General features: G+C 33.9%; 1 protein-coding gene across 1 annotated transcript; it reads right to left on the bottom strand.

Annotated features, from left to right (window-relative positions):
• Window positions 1-28: 28 nt before the first annotated feature.
• Window positions 29-19,166, bottom strand: LOC111640619 (PR domain zinc finger protein 5-like). The gene is made up of 6 exons (XM_023386656.1): window positions 18,984-19,166; window positions 16,223-18,112; window positions 15,756-15,959; window positions 15,240-15,360; window positions 925-1,257; window positions 29-588 (listed from the first exon to the last, which is right to left on the bottom strand). The coding sequence occupies exons 2-6, from the start codon at window positions 18,037-18,039 to the stop codon at window positions 280-282; spliced, it is 2,784 nt and encodes a 927-aa protein (XP_023242424.1). The 5' UTR covers window positions 18,040-18,112; window positions 18,984-19,166; the 3' UTR covers window positions 29-279.
• Between the last annotated feature and the right edge of the window lie 2,245 nt (window positions 19,167-21,411).

The raw sequence follows: 21,411 nt of genomic DNA on the forward strand, positions 1-21,411 counted from the left end.
AGATTTAAATTGCGACAAAAGTATCTTGGAATATTAACGTCGCCGACGATGCGCAAATTTTAACAATGATCGGTACGATCCTTTATTTTTTTTTTTGTGGCTCGAGACCGTTTCGGGTCAGTCCGATAAAAAATTTCAATAGAAAAATGGCAATTTTTGTCGGTTTTGGGTTTGCCCCAAATCGCACTTACCGTTTTCTGTCTTAATTTCGTCATAACATTCATTTTGCATTTTAATAAAAATTTAAGGCTTCGGTTACTTAATTGCCGCAGAGGTGCTTCAGTCTAGAGTGCCGAACACGAACTGGGAAGGGCCCAGGTGGTCGTCTGTGCCATTCATCATGCCGATGTCGATGACCTCCACCAGGGGAATGGAACCCTCTGTTCGGGAATCTGCAACGTGACCGTCGGTTGTGTTCGGACCAACGGAGACGGTGGAATCCCTTCCGTTTCCAGACTGGTGACCTGTCATGTGGGTGACGTAAGTGTCCCGCTTGATGGTGCGAAACGAACACAGGGAACACGAGAACATCAGTCCGTCATCCCGACCTGGGTGTTTGTTTTTCAAGTGTGTCTTGTAAGTGCTTGACTGCAAAGAAGGGAAAAAATTAGTAAAATCAATCGGTATGCTGAAATTAGAATCAAATTTGTTTACATATTTAACAATATTTGAGTAATAATTGTTTGCTAAGAGAAAGACAATAAAGAATCTGGTGGTAAGTTAACAAATGTTATTTTGTCTGGGTATGAAGGCTTTCGAACCACCAAGAAAGCACAATACAAAAATTGTTCATAACTAACAAACAGCATTAAAACAAATGAGTTAATCACGGATTACCCATATTTAAAATATTCAAACAGCACACATATGGTTTCTATCGTCAATTATTAACTAACAACAATTTGTAGAATAGGAAAAAAATACCTGAATGCAGGCATAAGTACAGTACGGACACTTATACGGCTTCTCGCCCGAGTGTCTCATCTTGTGTCGACGAAGAGAGTTGTGGTCCGAAGTGCGATAGTCGCACATGTCGCAGGAAAACGGTTTCTCCCCGGTGTGTTGTCTCATGTGCATCTTCAGGGTGCTCTTGCAGGATGCCGTGTAACCGCAGTAATTACAGAGAAATGGACGGATCTTATTATGCACTGTGTCTAAGTGGAGTCTCAGCATCCGCTTGTCCGAGAAGTGTCTGTGGCAGATGTGACATTCGCCGCTCCGAAACTGGCCCTGACGGGTTTTTTCCATGTGTATAACCTAGAAATCAATTTGCATTACTCACTGTTTTTATTTTATTCTTTATGCTTTAATTAATATGAGACTTTCTCTCATCGATTCGATTACCGTGACTAATTCAAAATATTTTAACTTTAAAAAAAAATTCAACGCGAAGCGACACGCACTGAAGAGAAATTTCAACACGGGATAGGTTAATTTTTTTGTACATAATCGGTTCTCTGAAAAATAAGTTATCCAAACAACCTCAGTCCCCAATTGATTCGGATAAACGACGCTCTACTGTACTAATATACAGGAGCAGCTAGCGATTCTTACACTAAATTATATTCGATAAAAATGTATAAAATCATCGAAATGTAGAGATATCTTGTACGTATGTCTCTCTGTCAGATGTACGGTATGTATGTCACAACCACGGAATACTAATAGCAGTCGTGATGATGGGAATGATATTTACATTTGCAGGGCTGGCCAAACCTTGTCCCAACAAGAGCCATATCTATCGAAATGGTATTTTATATAATGTATACGTAACCCTGTATCTTTATTATAATTAAATACACGGGAGCCACGGTAAGGATTTAGAAGAGCCGTGCTCGGATCGCTGGCCGCAATTTGGCCACCGTGGATATATATGGCAAACTCAAAACCATTTGCTGTATACATAAAGGTAAGGATTGACAAAATCATATGCTATATCAAGCGCATACTTTATAAAGAATCTACTGTATTTATATGGAAATAATTAGAGTTATTAAAAACCTAAAATTTTCTTCATAGTTTTATGTCAAATTTGAATGTCTACCAAAACGTAACCCTGTAAAATGAGCTAGGTACACGGATATATTAGACTATCGAACGATACCATAAAATGGCATTTATAGATATGGAGTAACTATATATTATAATAAAGCCTAGGTATATTACACACACAATATTAACAATTTATTGCGGTCCAACTGGGACAAAATGTAAGAAAATTATTTTATGAGTGATGGAAAAATTCTAGAGAATCACTATTTTGGGTACGTTCCAGTATAGTCAAGACCAACACAATGGCAAACCATTCAATAGGCTTTTACCAAACATCTGGCAGCCTAACAGGAGAGTAAAAGCAGTTTGCTTATCATAAGTATGTGAAGTGTTTAATTGCCAATCTAGCATAATAAATTAACCATTTAATAAAATGAGAAATACAAATTATCAGTTTAGAATTTCACGATAAACTAAAAATAACAACATTCGGAGTTCCGAGTATATGGGTGCATAGTAAAGTCCTTATACATTACACAACAGATGAATGCAGATAGCTATGGTTAAGAACTTGACATGGTTATAGTAAAGTAGCTATGCACTACAAGATGAGAATTTTACTGCTAGGGGTGCCACAAACATTTAGAATTTAGCACTCCCGTCTTGAAAACTGCATGGTATGGTAAGAAAATTAATTATGAAATCAGAGCTTGACCAATTTAGTACAAAAGGCCATTTGCATATGTGAATGGCACGAAAAGAAAATGTGAAATGTCAACGTGCATGTTGGATGTGGACTATAAAATTGTATTACTTGTATGTTTGTTTCTGCATTCTCATTCATTTCTTGTGTGTATTTCTCATTTTCCCATGGCTTCCCGCCACATAATGAATGTGACGGGAAGACATGGGAAAAAGAAATTCCACACGTGTCTCCGATGTGTGTTGCTTGTCTATCGGTATATAAGGACTTTATTAAGCACTCATACAGTAGATGTTTGTTAATCCGGCACCTGTGGTATCGGATTATCAAAAATGCTAGATCGTCATCACATCTATTTTCACAAAATTCGACAAGTTATATGCATTTGAACATTGCAGATATTGGCGTACAATTTGTACTGGCACATTCTGTCACATGATTCTAATTTGTTTACATATGTTCTTTAATCAGTCTGAATATGACATGGGATATGATTATACTGTGTTAATATCAATTAAAAAACCTGCAAAAACATTAATATTTTTTGCAGGTCTTTATCATACCATGTGTCCAAACAAATTCTGATTTATGGAATACTAGTGGAATACATCACTTACTTTTCAGAGGGTGGCAAAAACGGAGTACTAACAGGAATAATGGACCTCCAAAGATGTCGTAGCAAGCAATAAACGATGGGCAAGGGACATGGAAGGCGCACAGAGTTTTAGCATCAGGTCGAGGAAAGCAGTGGTTATTCTGTCAAACTAAAAGCCATGCTTATGCCAGAAAGGCTCTGGTCGACTTATACTCCAAGACAGGATCACTTAACAGCTAGATGGGTGCAGTAGGATCCAACTGCCTCTTTCTTTGCTGTCTGGAAATTTTGATAATCCGACACCACTCTGGTTCAATAAGTGCTGGATTAAAAAACTTCTATTATATTTCAGAACTCTAATGTGCTTCTTGTCTAGTTTTGGTATAAACTCGTAAGCACTATGTTGACTTTCCTTTATCACTAGACTTATTACACCCGTCATTCGACACAAGACCAGCCTTAGAAAATCACTATTTGCAAAAAGAATGCATTTTGGACCTTAAGTCTCTCATCAGCTTTTTATAATGTCACTATACAGTATTTAGGAAATAAAACATACAAGTTATTTTTTACTGTTAATTTAACATAATCTAAATGTAATTCAACTTACATATTTGTGAAATTGATACTATACATTTACAAAATGTACAATAAAGTCACGATGTTTGATAAAATACCAAGAACAAATCATCGATTTCTGGCTGTTTGCTATAACAGTAACAGCATGTTAATGATTTTAAAATTTCGGAAATAACATAAATAGAAATGTTGTAAACTTACACTAGACAAGTTGATTCAATGCTTATAGTAGTATAATTAAAACAAGCAGTAAAATCAAACGGTATACGTAATAAAAGACACTGTTAAAACAATAAAACAATTCACTGAACAATTAGGAACTGCTACCATTTTTTTCTTTTTTTATTTACACCTCCCTTTTGGTCAAATATGTGTACCACGATTCATGTAATTTTTGGCCAGAATTATTATTCATGATTTTTTCTTTATTTCTTATTATTTCTAGACCTTCTAGATGTGTTTGACTTTCTAGATAACAGAAAGTCCAATGCATCAAGAGAGGAAATCCTACAAAACGAAAGGTATTGGTTGAATGTCGACATTTGGTATTTAAAAGATAGCATTGTAAAATATATGCAGAAACACGATGTAGTAAATGTAAAAAAAATAATAATGAAATCTGATATTCGCCATAAAAAAATGTAGGATAAAAAAACTAACTAGACAAATTAAGAAGCTAAGAAATGATTCAAACACTAATAGAAGAGAACCCCTTACACAAAATAATCAGGATTATTATTATAAAAAATTCAAAAATTAGTTAAAAAATTGAATTAACCAACCATTCAAGAAAGTGGCCGAATAGCATAATTGTCAACTTAACTAATGTCCAGATACCGACCGATGTAAGAAAAATGCTAAGCAAAGATTTAAGTTTCAACAGTCCCAATACAGTTGATAGAAAAGGACGGGCTGTCGGTTTAGAAAATATCGTTAGTTTATCGCAGACAACACAGGAGCAAAAAATTAACTCGAGGAAAGAATTACAGCACAAATTGTTTAAATATAAAATTAATAGAAATAGAAAAAATAAAATAAGATATGGACACAAAATAGAGAATTAAAAAGCTTTTTAAATGATAATAAATTAATAATAGTCAAAGCAGATAAAACAAAACAGGTAATAATTGTGAATAAGGAGCAAGATGAAAGCAACTACTAGATTAAAATATGTATAACAAACTTAATAATAATCCAACAGACCTACTAAACAAAAAATTAAAAATACTTGACAAATTAGAAAAATAAAACCTAATTAGTCAAACAGAAAAGCATTTTATGTTAAAAATTGAAAACAGAATACTGAAGTTTTCATAGAGTTAAAACACGTAAAGATCCAGTCTCGTATACACCTCTGATAAATACAAAAGGATATATCTTTATAATTTAGAGCTTATCTTGAAGGAAAAACTAAACACCCTAGAAAAATCATATTACAGCATACAGAGTACTGACTGTTTTATACAAAAATTAAAAACTAACGTTTGAACCAACTTATAGGATAGCTTCCTTGGACATAGACAGTATGTATCCGTCCATTAAACGAAACAGAATTTTAGAAACACTGAAAACCCCAAACCGTCAACAATGGATTATAGATATGGTACGATTAGCGAATAATTATTTTGTGAGCAATGAAAAATTCTATAGGCAAAATGATGGTATCCATATTAGTTCAATAATACGTCCAGTTCTTGCAGAATTAATTATGTCCAATATAGATCAAGAGGTTGTTAACATCAAGGGAATAATAGAACTGTATTGTTACGTTGATGATTGTAGTATATGATAACATTATTATACAGGCTGATCAAATCCAGGAACAAGTGAATTAGATAGATACTGACATTAACACTGTCAGTTACCATTCTTAGATATTTTAGTCACTAGACTCAAAGACAAAATAATCTTTTAAAAATATTAAAAAAACCATGTACTATTGACAGTGTTATGCATTTTACATCAGAGGTACCCAGTTATATAAAGATGAATATTTTTACACGTACTGTACATTGATAAAATTACACAATGAACCACGAATGAAATAGATAAATCCACCGAAATACAAGACGCTCTAAAAATGTACTTAATGAATGGCTATAACAAGCGCATGATCAGTAACTGGATTATAAATAGAAAAGAAAATACACACAAACAACCAATTGATAAAATAACTTATAAATTTTTAAAAATCCATTATGAAATGAATATTTTTGAAAAAATTAAAAATAAATTAAACAATTACGGTATAATTTTTACGGTAAAATAACAGTTTAAATAGAAAAATAAATGCACATAACAGTGAGACTAACATATGGAACCAAAGAAACGTCATTTATAAATTAGAATGTAGCTGTACCATGCCTAGATTTTACATAGGGGAAACTGGTAGGGAATTAAAGGTTTGTTTTAAAGAACATATATCTGTCATTAAGCACAGTAACAATGCATAGTTCTTTGTTACAGTGCATTGCTACAGCCATGCATTGTAACAAAGAAGGTTGTCAAATAATAAGGACACTGATAAAATAGTTAAAAAAGAATCTAACACTTATAAAAGATGGTATGAGGATCTAGAAATAATAAAGAAAAAACTCATAAATAATAATTCTGGCCAAAAATTACATGAATCGTGGTATGCATATCTGACAAAAGGAGGCGTGGAGGCAGGGTGCAAATAAAAAAGGGAAAAAATGGAGGCAATTCCTAATTGTTCAGTGAATTGTTTTATTGTTTTAACAGTGTCTTTTATTACGTATACTGTTTGATTTTACTGCTTGTTTTAATTATACTACTATAAGCATTGAATCAACTTGTCTAGTGTAAGTTTACAACATTTCCATTTGTTATTTCTGAAATTTTAAAATCATTAATATCCTGTTACTATTATAGCAAACACCCGGAAATCAATGATTTGTTCTCGGTATTTTATCAAACATCGTGACTTTATTGTACATTTTGTAAATGTGTAGTATCAATTTCACAAATATGTAAGTTGAGTTACAACCTTTATTTTTACTGTTAATTTAACATAATCTAACTTGTATGTTTTATTTCCTAAATACGAGGGACTATATTTCAAAAAAGAATGCATTTTGGATCTAAGGTGATTTTCTAAGGCTGATCTTGTGTTGAATGACAGTGTAATAAGTCTAGTAATAAAGAAAGGCCAACATAGTGCTTACAAGTTTATCTGATTGAATGTTGTTATTTTTATCACAAAATATTTAACTGATTAATTTTTCCAGCCTATTGCTGTGAAGGAATTATCAACTTTCCACAGATTTCCCAGCTTGGGTATGTCGAATCTCATAACTTATCAGCAGTGACCACAGAGTGTAAAAAATGGCTTTGTATGTATATTATATAAAACATACAGTGTATATATCAAAGGGGCATGTGCCTTAACATAAAAAAAACTATTAGAATCTGACCAATTCTTATGGGCATGTTAAAAAGACCCTCTTGGAGCCCAGGAAAAGAAAAACATTGACAAATAGGCCTACATAAACTGATATATTTCTGCTATAAAACAATAATCACCAAAATTAATTAATAATAAACTAAATTTAAAAATTGAATTACGACTATTTACAAAAATTATAAAATTTTCGAGTCTATCTTTCATCCTTTTAACACGTCACAGAAGTAATAGTATGTTGGCTTGAATAAACTTCCATAGAACACGTGATAAATTATAAAGGATGAAAGATAAACCCAAAAATTTTATAATTTTTGTAAATAGTCATCCTGGGTTATCATCATGTATGCTGTTATGCAAACTAAATTTAATTCAAATTTAAATATTTGTCTGTACATATACACATATACTCTTTGACAAAAAACTTCCGCAGTCAGATATAATTGTCCAATTGCCGCAAAAGTCGGCACACATCCACGTCAGATGGATACACAATGATTATGGTTGAGCGCGAATATGATGCTGATGCCAGGCATTGGCAGCATTGGCATCATATGAAAAGGCTCTTAGAGGCTCATTATGTTTGGTATTTTCAGTATACTTGTTGTTTAGAAGTCCTTCAATATCAGACATGCTTCTATAACAAATTTGAAGATAGTATAAATAACTACATTCACCACAAAATGAGAACATCCTCAAATCAACTCTATGTCCAGAGTCGAGTACAAAGTTCCAAAAGAACATTTCCGCTTAAAAATGTGTTTTGGAGCATTAATAAAATGCCTTGCAGCACAGAATGGGAAAAAATAATGCGACTTATGGATGGCAAAGTTCATCCACACTTTTTAATCACCATTGAGCCCAAGTGCATTTGTCACTAAATTTATTTTTTTAAAAACAATTCACTATCATGCACCAAGCAATTGCTTTGAAGAATTTAGGTATATAAACTGTAATTATCGCAATGACGCATGACAAATGAATATTCCACATATTGCTGAAAAGTGAAGCCGGCCGTTGGTGAAGATAAGAACTGAATCTGGAATCAAAACTGAAAACACAAAGTGAAAAAACGATGCTAAAAATGTAATAGTGGAAATACAAATGCTATGCCAATTGATTAATCTCATGCAAAAGCTACTTCATGTAACTGACAATTGAGCAGCTTTTGTTTATGTTTTCCTACGTGTTGAGGTCTTACTATGAAATATCATCATAGCACATTCTTGTGGTTTTAATATATGACATGATTTTATGTATATGCTATGTTTATGTTTATACAATTTATACCATATTTTCTCAGATTGTCCAGCACATCGGTCTATCCAAGGGAGACTATGAAATCAGATATCTCCGTATGGTAAAAACCAGCATTTCGGTTTACGTGAGGTTAACATCTGCTCGGTGTGAAATTTGAGAGGAAGTGTTATATTTCAAGGTTGGGGTAGTAAAATTTTATTACTTTTGCGGCAAAGTACGATGTTATTAATTTAATGTACTCTGAAGAATGTTTTCTTTAACATTTATTTACCAACTAGTTTTGTTAGATCTGATTAATTTTAATTTTTTGTCACAGTTTAACCAGTAAACCTGGAGTTTCTTCCATGCTGGTTTTACCTGGTTATATGTGGCACGCTGCTCAATCTGCAAAAATATGATAGTAAATACTCTTAAATATTGTTGAATATTAAGATGTTCCATGCAGTTTAAATTCAGTCAATTATGGAGAATGTTTTATCTGATTTGAATGTAACCATAGCAATGATTCTTTAATATTAATTTACATTCTATGTTCTAATTTTCATTATAACTATGTTTTTCTTTGAAAAACTGAAAGAAACCATTAGATTTCCTTCCTTGGTAACTTTAAACATTAATTATATGCTGGCTTTAAGGGCATTTGCATTATATTATTGTATCATGGCCAGTTGGTTTCTTATATCAATGTAATTAGTTGAATAGTCATCATCTTAATTTTAAATTTAATACAGTAGAGCGTCGATTTTCCGAATCAATTGGGGACTGGGGTTGTTCGTATAACTGATATTTCGGATAACCGATTTGTGTACGAAAAAATAGTTTAACGTATCTGATGTTGAAATTTCTCTCCGTTACGTGTCGCTTCGCGTTGAATTTTCGTCGATGTTAAGCCTAACAAAGACTATTGTATCGTTAAAAATTATTTTTGTATTTTGTGCAAACAAAATAAATATATTGAAAAATATAAAAACAATAAAAAAATTATACTTCAGATGTTAATTTAGTATCAAAAACATAAAATATTTGAGTAGCTCANTTAGTTGAATAGTCATCATCTTAATTTTAAATTTAATATTAAGCTGCTACCAATACTACATACATGAAAGACATCGACTGTATACAAGGTGTTTAGCTGGCAAAAAAGAGGGTAAGAGAAGAGGGAAGGAGGAGGGAGAGGAGATAGACAGTAGAGAAAGGTAGGATCCCTCTGAATACTACTGGCTACTGGCTACTGTATATCCATGGCTACTGTACCCACTACATTTGACATTGGCATGCAGTTTTTAGGCTGCAAGGCCGTAGTCCCCTGAAAGGTCTAAAAGAAAACCTGAGTGTAGTGAACACCAATAATTGAGTGCTGCCAACAGCTAAGTGTAGAAGTTAGTGCCAAGTGGTTGTTAGTAGGAAGACTTATATGTACTTAATATTAATAAAACTGAATGCAAGCATGAATCTTAATACTATTAACAGCTAGACAGACAGTGTGAAAACAAACAAACACGACGACAAACAAGCATGACCCCAATTTTTTAAAATTTATTTTATTTATTTTTTTAAACATGAACTTACTAACTAAACTAATCTACTATAACCTAGGACAAACCAAACCAGATGACTAAAGATAACAACCCTAATCTAATTTAACCCAACCTATCACAACCTGACTGGAAACCAAGCTGAGAGTCCTTAATTTAACTTACAACTAGGACTAACTTAAACTAACCGAATTTAGACTGAAAAGAAGATGAAAAATAAGAATGAAAATACAAAGTTGAAAGGCAGCTTATATACCGACAGTTGAAATAAAGCAAGGGAAAGCTAATTGCCATCTGTGCCCCCAGAGTGAGTGCTCTCAAGAGCCCCACTAAGGGATATATGAATGCGAGTAATGATGGAACATTGTAGTGTGTGAATGAGTTGGTGCAAGTTGCAAGGCCAGTTGTATCCTTCAAGAATAGCAGCTCTCATTAAACTATTCCTAATGTGATTGCACCTGTTGCAGCGAAAAACTAAGTGAAGTGGTGTTTGGTCCTCCCGAATACCCCAATCGCATTGTGGATTGTCCCCAAGGTTAAATCTGTGCAAGTATTGCTTAAAGTTGCCGTGTCTTGTAAGTAGGTAAGTGAGGGTGTAACTAGAGTAAAAGTTGCAAAGAATCACATTAGTGTCTAACTTGGGGATAAAAAGTGTAGGTGAGCCTCCCAGTGATGTCGTGGTCCCAGCTGATTGTTGATGTACGACGTAGTAAAGTAACTGAAAGTACTAGTGACTGAAGACTTTCCAGCTTGTTTGGCAAGATGGTCAGTGGTCTCGTTGCCGAGAACTCCTGCATGACCCGGGACCCATTGGAAATCTATTCTAATGTTGTTGTCTAAGTGTTTGAGAATGTGTTGTATGAGATGGACAAGTTTTAAGTGGCTATCAGACTTCGCAATCCTGTGTAAAGCTACCCTACTGTCAGAATAAATGTGACACTGTAAGCCAGTGTTTTTCAACTTGTGGGTCGCAAAGCCTTACACGGGGAGTCGCGGGTAAAAGAAAAAGACAAGTGTTTGTAGGTCCTACACTACAATAAATAAAACTACAATTTCAGTGAGAAGGCTTTGCATTTTTATTTTAAAGTACAATAGGTTTTTCGATAGATATTTAGGTCTCAACAGAAAGAAAAATAAATACGTAGTTTTTAAAATCACTGATATAGTTTTAATATGGCCCTGGGGGGGTCGCCAGAAATTTTTTTAACTTGTAAAGGGGTCGCGTATTCAAGAAGGTTGAAAAACACTGCTGTAAGTAGTGTCTTTTGTCTTTCCTACGCCTAATGTGAATTAATCTCATATAAATAGCTAAAGTTTCCGCCTGTGCTATTGATCAGTGTGAACCTAAACAGAAGAAAGCATTGAGAAACTTGCGGCCTAAGTCGGATTAAACTACAAAAGTGGCACCCACATTGTCACCCATCTTGGAACTGTCAGTGTAAGTGAAACCACCTAAACATGGAACAATCACCTGGATCTTTGAAGTAAACGTCAGGGGCAAGCTGGTGGGAGGGGTGGTAATCGTAAGTTGAGAGGGTATTTTTGTCATTGTTGAATCTTTTGATATCGATCAAGGTCAAACTGGGGGGAATCTTACCTACTCTAATCATTTTGTAGACATCTGAGTTGCTATAATCTCACCGGGGTAAGGTGACGAGATTTTTCTGCCAAATAATGCATTTAATTTTTAAGTCGATAGGGGTCAATCCTGACATTACCAAAAGGGCACTAGTGGGTACAGTCCTATAAGCCTTACAAATGCAGAGAGCTGCAATCCTTTGAACAGATAACAGTTTTTTACAGTTATGGACTTTGGCAGCCACGTGGCCCCAGACCTGTATGGCATAGAGGAGTGTTGGCTGAATTGCACTCTTGTAAATAAGCTTAATAGTGTTAGGGCCAAGGCCCCATGTGTTCCTAGCAATACTAATGAGGGCATTGGCCATCCTTTTAGCTTTGTCCTTGATGTATTTGATGTGGGGTGTGAAGTTAAGTCTCTTGTCAAGAATAACACCTAAATATTTAATTTCCATTGTTGCTTTATTCTGTGAGCACCTATTTGAAGGGCAAGCTTCTTGACGAGTGGTGCATTCCTACCAACTATTATGCTTTCTCATTTGTCTGTGTTAATGAGTTGCCTATGCTTAATACTCCACTGGTGAATGTTATTGATAATGCCGTTGCATATGTCCTGTAAGCCTTCACTGTTCCCGTGTGAAGCTAGGATAATTGTGTCATCTGCATAGCCCTGTATGCGGCAGCCAGGAAGCAGGATGTTGTTTAAGTGCAGAATAGAGTTATAGCTATGTTCCAGAGACCAGAACCAGACCTGGATTCTTGAGGACAGCCTCGAGTGATTGATATGACTATGTTATTTTGTGTTGTATAAACACCTGCACTCCTGTTGCTAAGATAGGACTGAAGAAGTTTGTAAAGATTATGAGAGCAGTGATGAACACGTGATGTGTGCAGGATAATAGGCCACCAGCATGATCAAAGGCACCTCTAAAGTCAATAGTGATAATTGCGATATGCTGATTGTTTTGTTTAGTGTGATGGATGACATCTACTGTACCTTTGTTTTTAGAGAAGCCGAACTGATTCTAATGGAGGGCTCTACGCTTGCGTAGATGTTTTATTTTCCTAGTGGTTATGCCGTCAAGACCTGCTGCTACCAATAGAGAAAAGTCTCTTATTTACATATGGTACTGATAGAATGAAAAGAGAGTCTAATTACTGGAAATGTGGGTAAAACAGGTAATTCACAAAATTCTCTGCACAGTCATTTTTACCCCAAAATGAGGACATATGTTAACCTCTTGAATAATTAGCTGAATTTGCAAAAGGTCACATCATTGAGCTGAGGGAAGCAGGGTGATTATTTTGCTAAACTGAAAGACATTTGAATAATCAGACTTCACTGTAAAGAGGTGATAGTGACAGTGGCTGTATAATACATACTACTCTGACAGAGGATCACTTAACACAGGTACAATCAGATCCAACAACCTGCATCTCCACAGTCCATAGACAGATACTGACATATGTGGAGAATCAGCTATCATCCCGAATGACTGCAAGGCAGTTTACTGAGTCAGAATCACATTTACACTGTTCCTTACACAAATTACTAATGTTCTTAAAATGGCTTCATCTACAGTGATCTCCATTAATAGTGATCAAGTGAGGCATTGACTGCTAATTAATACAGACAGGATATCCTGTGAATTCATGCATGGCATTTTGTGATGTGTATACAACAGGATAATGTCTCCCCATATACTTTCGGATGTTCCAGGAGTGCCTCCACAACCTTGACGCTCTTCCTCAGCCCACCCAGTTGCCAAATTTGTCACTTGTAAAGCACATGTGGGCTATGCCTAAATGGCAACTTTAAACATTAATGAGTGTGCAGAATCTAGAGAAACAATTACAAAATTTTTGAGAAAATCTATTGCAAGACAACATAAGGCATCTCTGACTATACCAAACCCTATCTCTGTGAGAGAAGGTGCTACAAGATATTAACTACAACACGAAACTATACAGTTAATCTCAATTAACTATCACATTTACCACATTAACTGCAGTTATTTCCATCTTCATTATCACTGCACATTTTGATTCAATTCTGGCACCTGTTTATTGGTGCGCACTTTTTTTGGTCAAAGAGTGTACGTATGCATTAGGATTTCTCATTTCCCAGTCTTTTGCTTGTCCCGGGGAAAAAAGAGAACTGTTTCCCGGGATAGAATTAATTATTTTTTAAGATATACAAATATCTTGAAATCAAATGATATAATTATTTTTCATTTTTTAAAGTAATTTAATACATTCTGCAACCTCCAAAATCATATTAATAATGCTGCGTAAGATATATATTAAAAATTACCTTTGAATTACGTAGAAATTTTCACAAATAAAAAAATTTATTACAGTTTGCCGGAAACTGCATACAACAGGGGGGGGGAAAATGCTTTGAATTGAGTTAAAAATTAAAAAAAAAGAACTTAGATTAACTTCTAACTTAAAAGGTAATTTTCGTTTTTTAAATAAAACATAATACAAAATATTATTGTAAATTTTTTAAAAAGCAAAGATGGTTGATACTCCGATCACTCAATCTGATTCTTATATTAGTAATGAAAAGTCCTGCTACCGAGAACGACCTTTCCGATTCAATTGATGTAAGTGGAATCGTGTTTAATGCATTTAAGAGAAGACAGATGTTGTGTGTTTTTTCACCTGTAGCCTAGAAGATTTCTAGTTCATTTTCAAGATGCGTTGTAGTCAGTGGTGATATTCAGCGGGTTCACACAGGTTCGGCCGAACCCGTTGTTAACATTTTCAAAGTTTTCCGAACCTTGTTAAACATATGAAACATTTCTCAATGGTTTGATTCTTTTAAAAATATTAAAATATACGTATTATACTCTGTAACACTACTAAACTAGAGCCTTCCGATGCACTATTTGAGCGAAAAAAAAAAATTGTTAAGGAAAAGTTTTCTGTTAGCGAACCCTTTGTTAAATATTTCGAATGTCATCACTGGTTGTAGTACTTTTGCCATCTAGTATTCTTGATTTGTCTTTTGTCTACCTCGTCTGCTTTAATAGTGGCATCAAGCTTACAGCTTGATAATTCGGCAGTTCATTTGGCCTTAATGATCAGGTTTATGAAGAAAAACTTCATACTTGCATACTTCGTACTTGTGTGTATCCTTGCCAATCTGCACAACCTGGCATTACGCAGTTATTGACACTACTGGGCATGGCTAAAAATTAAGACAGCATAAGCGCAATTGTTCCAGATATTACAGGTTCTGACAAGTAAAGAATTTTCAGAGTCCTGTCACAAGTAAGCTACGTATTGATTATTGACCATTTGTGACATGCCATAACAAGCAAAAATATTTAAAAAACTAATAAGTAGGCTTAAAATTAATAAATACAAATATATTTTGACAGTTTATGAGTTAATTATACTTTCTATTCGCAAAATTTCCTCAACCCTAATACAAAATAAGAAAAAAGTGAACTTTTAAGAAATTTGCAGGATTTCCCAGCATGAGAAGAATTTCCCGAGTTAAAAAAAACTTGAGAAACCCCAAAAAATATGCAAACTTACAAAAAAAAACAATTATATTTAACTTACTTGATGATTACGCAACTGTTTGTTAGTTTTAAATCCTTTACCACATGTATCACATAAGTATGGACGCTCTTCTTGATGAATACGCTTATGAAGATTTTCCAATTTACTTAAACTGTAAGTACTGAAAAGAGGCGAAAAATTGAATTAAACATCTAAAATTATAATTTGTTTGCTCATAATGCAAAGTTTATAAATTAATTAGAGTGATTAATTACTGTATATGACTTGTCCACTAGTAAATATATAAATTTTCAAAATATTCTATGTAAATAAATCAAAAAATAATAAATTTCTGGTAAGAAAATAGAAAAATATAGCTGGCGAATGAAGATTTTCTGTAACTGAATACTGTTAATAGCCACACATGGTTATCAATGGTATTTAGTATATTAATTCTTAGCCTACTGCTCCAGAAGACCAAAATTTAGGCAGTTAAACTTCAGGAAATTTTTACGGGTGATCTGTTCAGATGTGCCCCATAATCCCCCACCGTGGTCAAATCTGAAAAGGACTTACCGAAAAGAACACTGATCACAAGCATGTAATTCTAAATCTACAGAATGGTGACGCCAAAGATGTCCGGCAATGTTACCCCAATGTTCGAAGCGATTTCCGCATTCGGGACAATTAAATGCAGAACAACCGGCGACGTGGCACTTACAATGATATTCTAAATTGTCTAACTGTCGAAACCTTATGTTGCAACCTTTAAACTCGCAGCTGAAATTAGGAATATAAATTATTAAATGAAACTTTACACAGGATGATCAAATGAAAACAGAACCCGTGAAAAACAGTGCATGGAGTTGATAGTGCTACAAGTCACTCTGAGCGATGTCATGAGCTGGCCGCATTCGTCGTACCGTCGACTCGAAGCATCACCGAGTAACTTGCAGCACCACCAGATTTCTTACGCTACTACTAATTATCATTTGATCACCTTGGTTTAACTTTGTTAAGAAATAAAATAAAATTTCACTTACATATATGATCCGTACTCTCTCTTTAATTTTCTTTGCCAAGATTTCTGACGAGAAGTTACTTCTCCTCTCTGTCTCTTCATTGCAATCACTAATTTGGTTTCCGGTTCATTTTTATTCTCTCTCGACTTTTTAAACTTTTGATTTATGGCTTTTGTCGTCGGCGTTGTTCCTTTACTGTTCAACTCCAAAAGAATAACTCCCGATTTATTTACAGTTACGTTTTGGTTTCCATTTGACTTATTTACTCCGGAATTCTGAGTGCTGACTATTCGTTCTAGACGGACACGTTTCCATTTCACACTATGATCCGAAACCATGTGATGGCGACATGCTTCGAGAGACGAAAAACCCTTACGACATTTACCGCAGAGAAAACGATTGTCGGTCTCTTCCGAAACTGGAGTATTATTTATATCCTTTTGATTTATCAAATTTGAGGATATAGTTGCTTCTGAATTGTAATTTACATTCTCTCTCTCAATTAAAATATTCCCTTGTTCTAAATTATTGTCTGGCATCTTACTCACTTCTATGGGCACTTCATTTCTAATCTTTAATGGTTCCGAAATTTCTAAATTCTTATGATGAGATGATTTTAAATGAGATATGACTAGATGTTTGTGAAGACTAATGAATGTACAGAACTTGCATTTGAAGCATCGTGTCTCTTCGATGGATGACAAGAGAGTGGTATCCTCGGAAGAGTCTGCATTTAAATTAGGTGAATGTTTCGCAAACCTATCTGACGCGGTACCGGAAGAAGTTAATATCGGAGTAGACAATGTTAATGCTTGAGTAGAAAGATCTGTGAAGTAAGTCTGAGTATCGTTAGAAAGTTGGTTAGAATGATTAACGATTTGTTTCTGATACTGACTTTCTGCTACCGAAGTTTGTAATGTTTGATTACCAATGTTATCGTACATGCCGTTATTACAAGTATTTGCAGATAAATTTAGATTTTCATCTTGTGCATTCAATCCAAATGCCTTTATTAAAGATGGACTACAACCCATCAAATTATTCGATAATAAATTTGTGACAGATGAAGTGGATACAAGAGAATTCATTAGATTATCCGGTTCCATCGACTGCGACGTCACTAAGTTATTTGTTAGCATTTCGAATGGCTGATTACCATTTGAAACTGAGATATTAGGTAAGGAATTAAGAGGTAATGACTGCTGAACTAATGGTTGTTGTATATTTGGTAATTTCACCTTTGAAACTGAAATATGATGAAGGGAATTATTATCATTGTTTGCAATTGTGAAAGCATGAGGTTTATTGGAAACTGGACTTTTATTCATATTATTACTGTTCTCAGAAATTGGAAGAATGTTTTGAGTAACTGGCTGTATACTCGTCGGACAAGAAGGGATGACTGAAGACTGGTTAAGTTCTAACAATCTAAAATTGCTAGCTGCGCGCAATGCAGGATGTAATTCCGTAACAGGTGGAAGAATCCCTGAAGAAGCTATGGGTCTAGATTGTACTTTTAGCAAATTGTTATTTAACCAAGTCGACACCATGTTGTTATTTGTAGGCACGGAAAACGGCGGCAAAGAAGATTGAATTGACATATTCGTCATTGACATATGACTGATCGGTGCCGAAGCCTGCAGTAGATTAGCATTAATTGGCTGAGAAATGGTGGTCTGTGGCAGAGTACTCGCATCGAGCGAAACAATATTTTGTAATGTTTCAAACAGTTGAGCCTGCTCGGTTTCTTCGACGCCATTAAGAGTATCGTGATGTCTGCTTTCGTTAATTGTAGCTGCATTATGCAAGGAATGATCTATTGATTGGGTCGAACTCATTCTTGCACAAAAGTTTCATTATATAAACTTTGCATAGCAAATAAGAGATTTCTTCCTTTCCAAATGGATCATCCTGTTAAAAAGGGGAATAAATTAATTTTCAAGCAAATAAAATCAATCTGAAATGAATTTAATCAGGTGATGAAGTGAAAAGTTTACTTGCAAGAAGTAAACACAATGATGCTGATAGTCAGACCTGGCAATATTGTAAGACAACTGTGCTTGTTACATCTCTGCTTTATTGCAAAACACATTTTAAAATCTTGAATATTCATTTACTATAGACTTGAATGATAGCATTTGAAACTGTTTACCAAGTCTACAACTCTTTGCAATTAAACTTTTCATTCAATCACTATGTATACACAGTAGCATCCACTTACTGTAATCACTTTGGGACTCTCCTATACAGATGGTGATAATGGACTAATAATGTGGATAGGTAAATAAAACTACAGTAAGTGGAAAGTCTGCTTTTGTTGAATATGACATTAAAAATATGTGTAACTTGTAAACTCTCATATGCAAGCCGTATTTTTGTAGTACCATCTTTAGCTAATGTACAATTGAAATAAAAAATTCTAGAAGTTTAAACTACCGAAATATAAACAAGTAATGATTAAAACAATACTTGACATTTCAAGGTCTGGTTAAGATTGATAATGATAACTGGTAACAAATTCACATTGCCGATCACACACTAAACTCAATAGTGTGAAACGATGGCTTAAAAATACCTATTTACCCAAAGATGATGATCTAACATTCCTTCCCTTTCATCTGGACTTCGCATTGACAATAATAGAAATTTAGATGTTTTGGGAAGCAATAATTCCAATTACATTATCTGTGATTATGATAAGTGGATTCTACTGCATTATTTTTTATATGCAAGTTCCTGCTTTACTTGTATATAGTAAGTGATTTTGAACACTATTACTCACCAAAATTAATTTAAAAATAGTTTAATGATACAGGAAATCCTCGTTAATTCAAACTCCAATAGTTCATATCTGTACTTTTGTCCCGGCTAAAGATAAAAAGATTTACATGTCAAGGAATTAGGTTAGTTTGAAATAAGGCTACTTTTTAATTTGAAGCGAAAATTCTGTCCAAACTGTGATATGTGTATGTAACTTGTTCATTTAGATCAAAGTGCCTCTATGCTGTAAGAGAACAATACAGTCGACCCCCCCTATAACACTGTTGATAATTCCGTTTTATATGAATTCCCTGTTGTACGAGTCACTTAGATTTTACAAATACGTGAGTCGTTCACAGCCCGGCACATGTATTTGTAAAATCTAAGTGACTCGTACAACATGGAATTCATATAAAATGGAATTATCAACAGTGTTATAGGGGGTCGACTGTAGACCAATAACAACTCTAATGGCTTTGCTTTTACAGTAACACAGTTTTGGGTATTACCTGATACATAAATTGCCCCCTTTTCTTTTATCTAATAAAATACTACTGGTTTTTGAGATTGCAAGATTGGGCTACAAATAGCAGTTGAGATATTTGTAGGGCTCCAGGCTACTACATATGAACAATGTACTATTTTTGCATCACTATAAAATAAGTTGGGCTACATTTCAAGGAATTCTGCTTTACTTTTTATACAATCTACATATCTGGCAACCCGTGAGGTTCTTACTGGACACGTACAGTTTAGTTGCAGTTTATTTATATCATTATTATTATTATTATTCAATGAAAATAGTATTCTGTATAAGTAGTCTGTTCTGTTTGCTTAATAAATTACATCAGTTATGTGGCATTTGCATATTCTACAGAAATATGTAGATCTTGGATAATTCAAAGTTGCGAATATTATATCCCAGAATTTTGAACTGACAAGGTTTTCCTGTATCTAATTTGATAGGAATAATTACATACCAAAATAATTATTAAACCTATGTAAAAATGAAATTTTATTGTAAATTCTCAAAAATAAGGAGAAAACATTGCTTTAATTAAGGAAATAATAACTTCAAAAAATTATGAAATTGTTCAAGTTCTTTCAAGCTTAAAAACTCATTCTTAAAAGTCGAAGATATGAGTTATTAGTGAATCAACAGTGCTTTTACAATAAAGACAAAGTCTATTATTCGAAATTTCCAAACGACGACCCCTTATCATAATATGAAATTTATTTGGACACAATTGCATAATTAAACTTTTAACAAGATAACTTACATATAATTTAAATAATACCTGGTTTGCCAGCCAAATACTCCATCATAAACATAGCCTTGATACATTAACAAATAATACAGGTCTTGGTTTTGATCATTATCTCGTACAGATGGGTTCTCAATAAGAAAGGAAATTGGTTCAAAAAATAAAAATAAAAAATAAAGGAATAACCCAAGTCATTAAATATTTTATGATCCAAAGCAGCCAATTTCTTTTAGCAGATTTCTCCATCTTTAATAATACATTATAAACATTGTAATGCAAATCTCAAGACGACAAATCAATTATCTTTGACCAAAATATCAAAATAATTCTCATAACCTTGACTTTTTGGAGGTCTGTCCAATTCGAACTTAAGAATCAGTCCGGGGACCGATTGTTTTAATTTATAGAGATGTTTAAAATACTGCAGCCGAACTTTCTCCAATTCCACCAAAAGATCGAGACTCCAAATTGGGATTATGTTCATTTTGATTTCAAAAAAAAAAAACATCAAAAAGTTTAAAGTTATTTCTAAAATAATTCGTTTTATTTTTTTTGTAGTGTCAGCAATTTCTTTTCTTTGAAAAAAAACTCTATAGAGTCAGCCAGCAACAGTATATTGTCATTGTATATAAGACAATGTAAATCATCCGTTTCATTTAAAAAAAAATCCCAAGCTTTCCAAATGGGAGAAAATACAATATTAGGTGGATCATTGAAGAATAAAATAAATAGAAGAGGACTTAAGGGTTCACCCTTATTAGAAACAACACTTTTAGAAAACTTGAAATTCAGAAGTACACGATAATTTGTATTAAGTAATAAGTTTATAATTAGACAAATAAAGGAATCAGAAATGTTCATTCTGTGAAGTTTTCCACTCAAAATGTTAAGACTGACCTTATCAAATGCTTTATCCATGTTGACAAAAACCAAGTAAACTTTGTTTTCCCTTGCTAAGACTATCTGTATTAATGCATCTGAAATAAAAACATTATAATTGGCTCCTCTCCCTTTGACAAATGATCCTTAAAATCTCGAAATAATACTATAGCTTTTAATCAATCGGCTAGACAGTAATCCAATCAATGACTTTCTGAAATTATTCAACAATGCAATTGGGCAATAGTTACAGGAGTCAGACTTATCCCCTTTCTTGTAAATCATTCCAGTCTTGTGGAAAAATAG

The sequence above is a fragment of the Centruroides sculpturatus genome, unplaced genomic scaffold (assembly GCF_000671375.1).
Source record: "Centruroides sculpturatus isolate CEXI.00-Female unplaced genomic scaffold, Cexi_2.0 scaffold1393, whole genome shotgun sequence".
NCBI lineage: Eukaryota > Metazoa > Arthropoda > Arachnida > Scorpiones > Buthidae > Centruroides > Centruroides sculpturatus.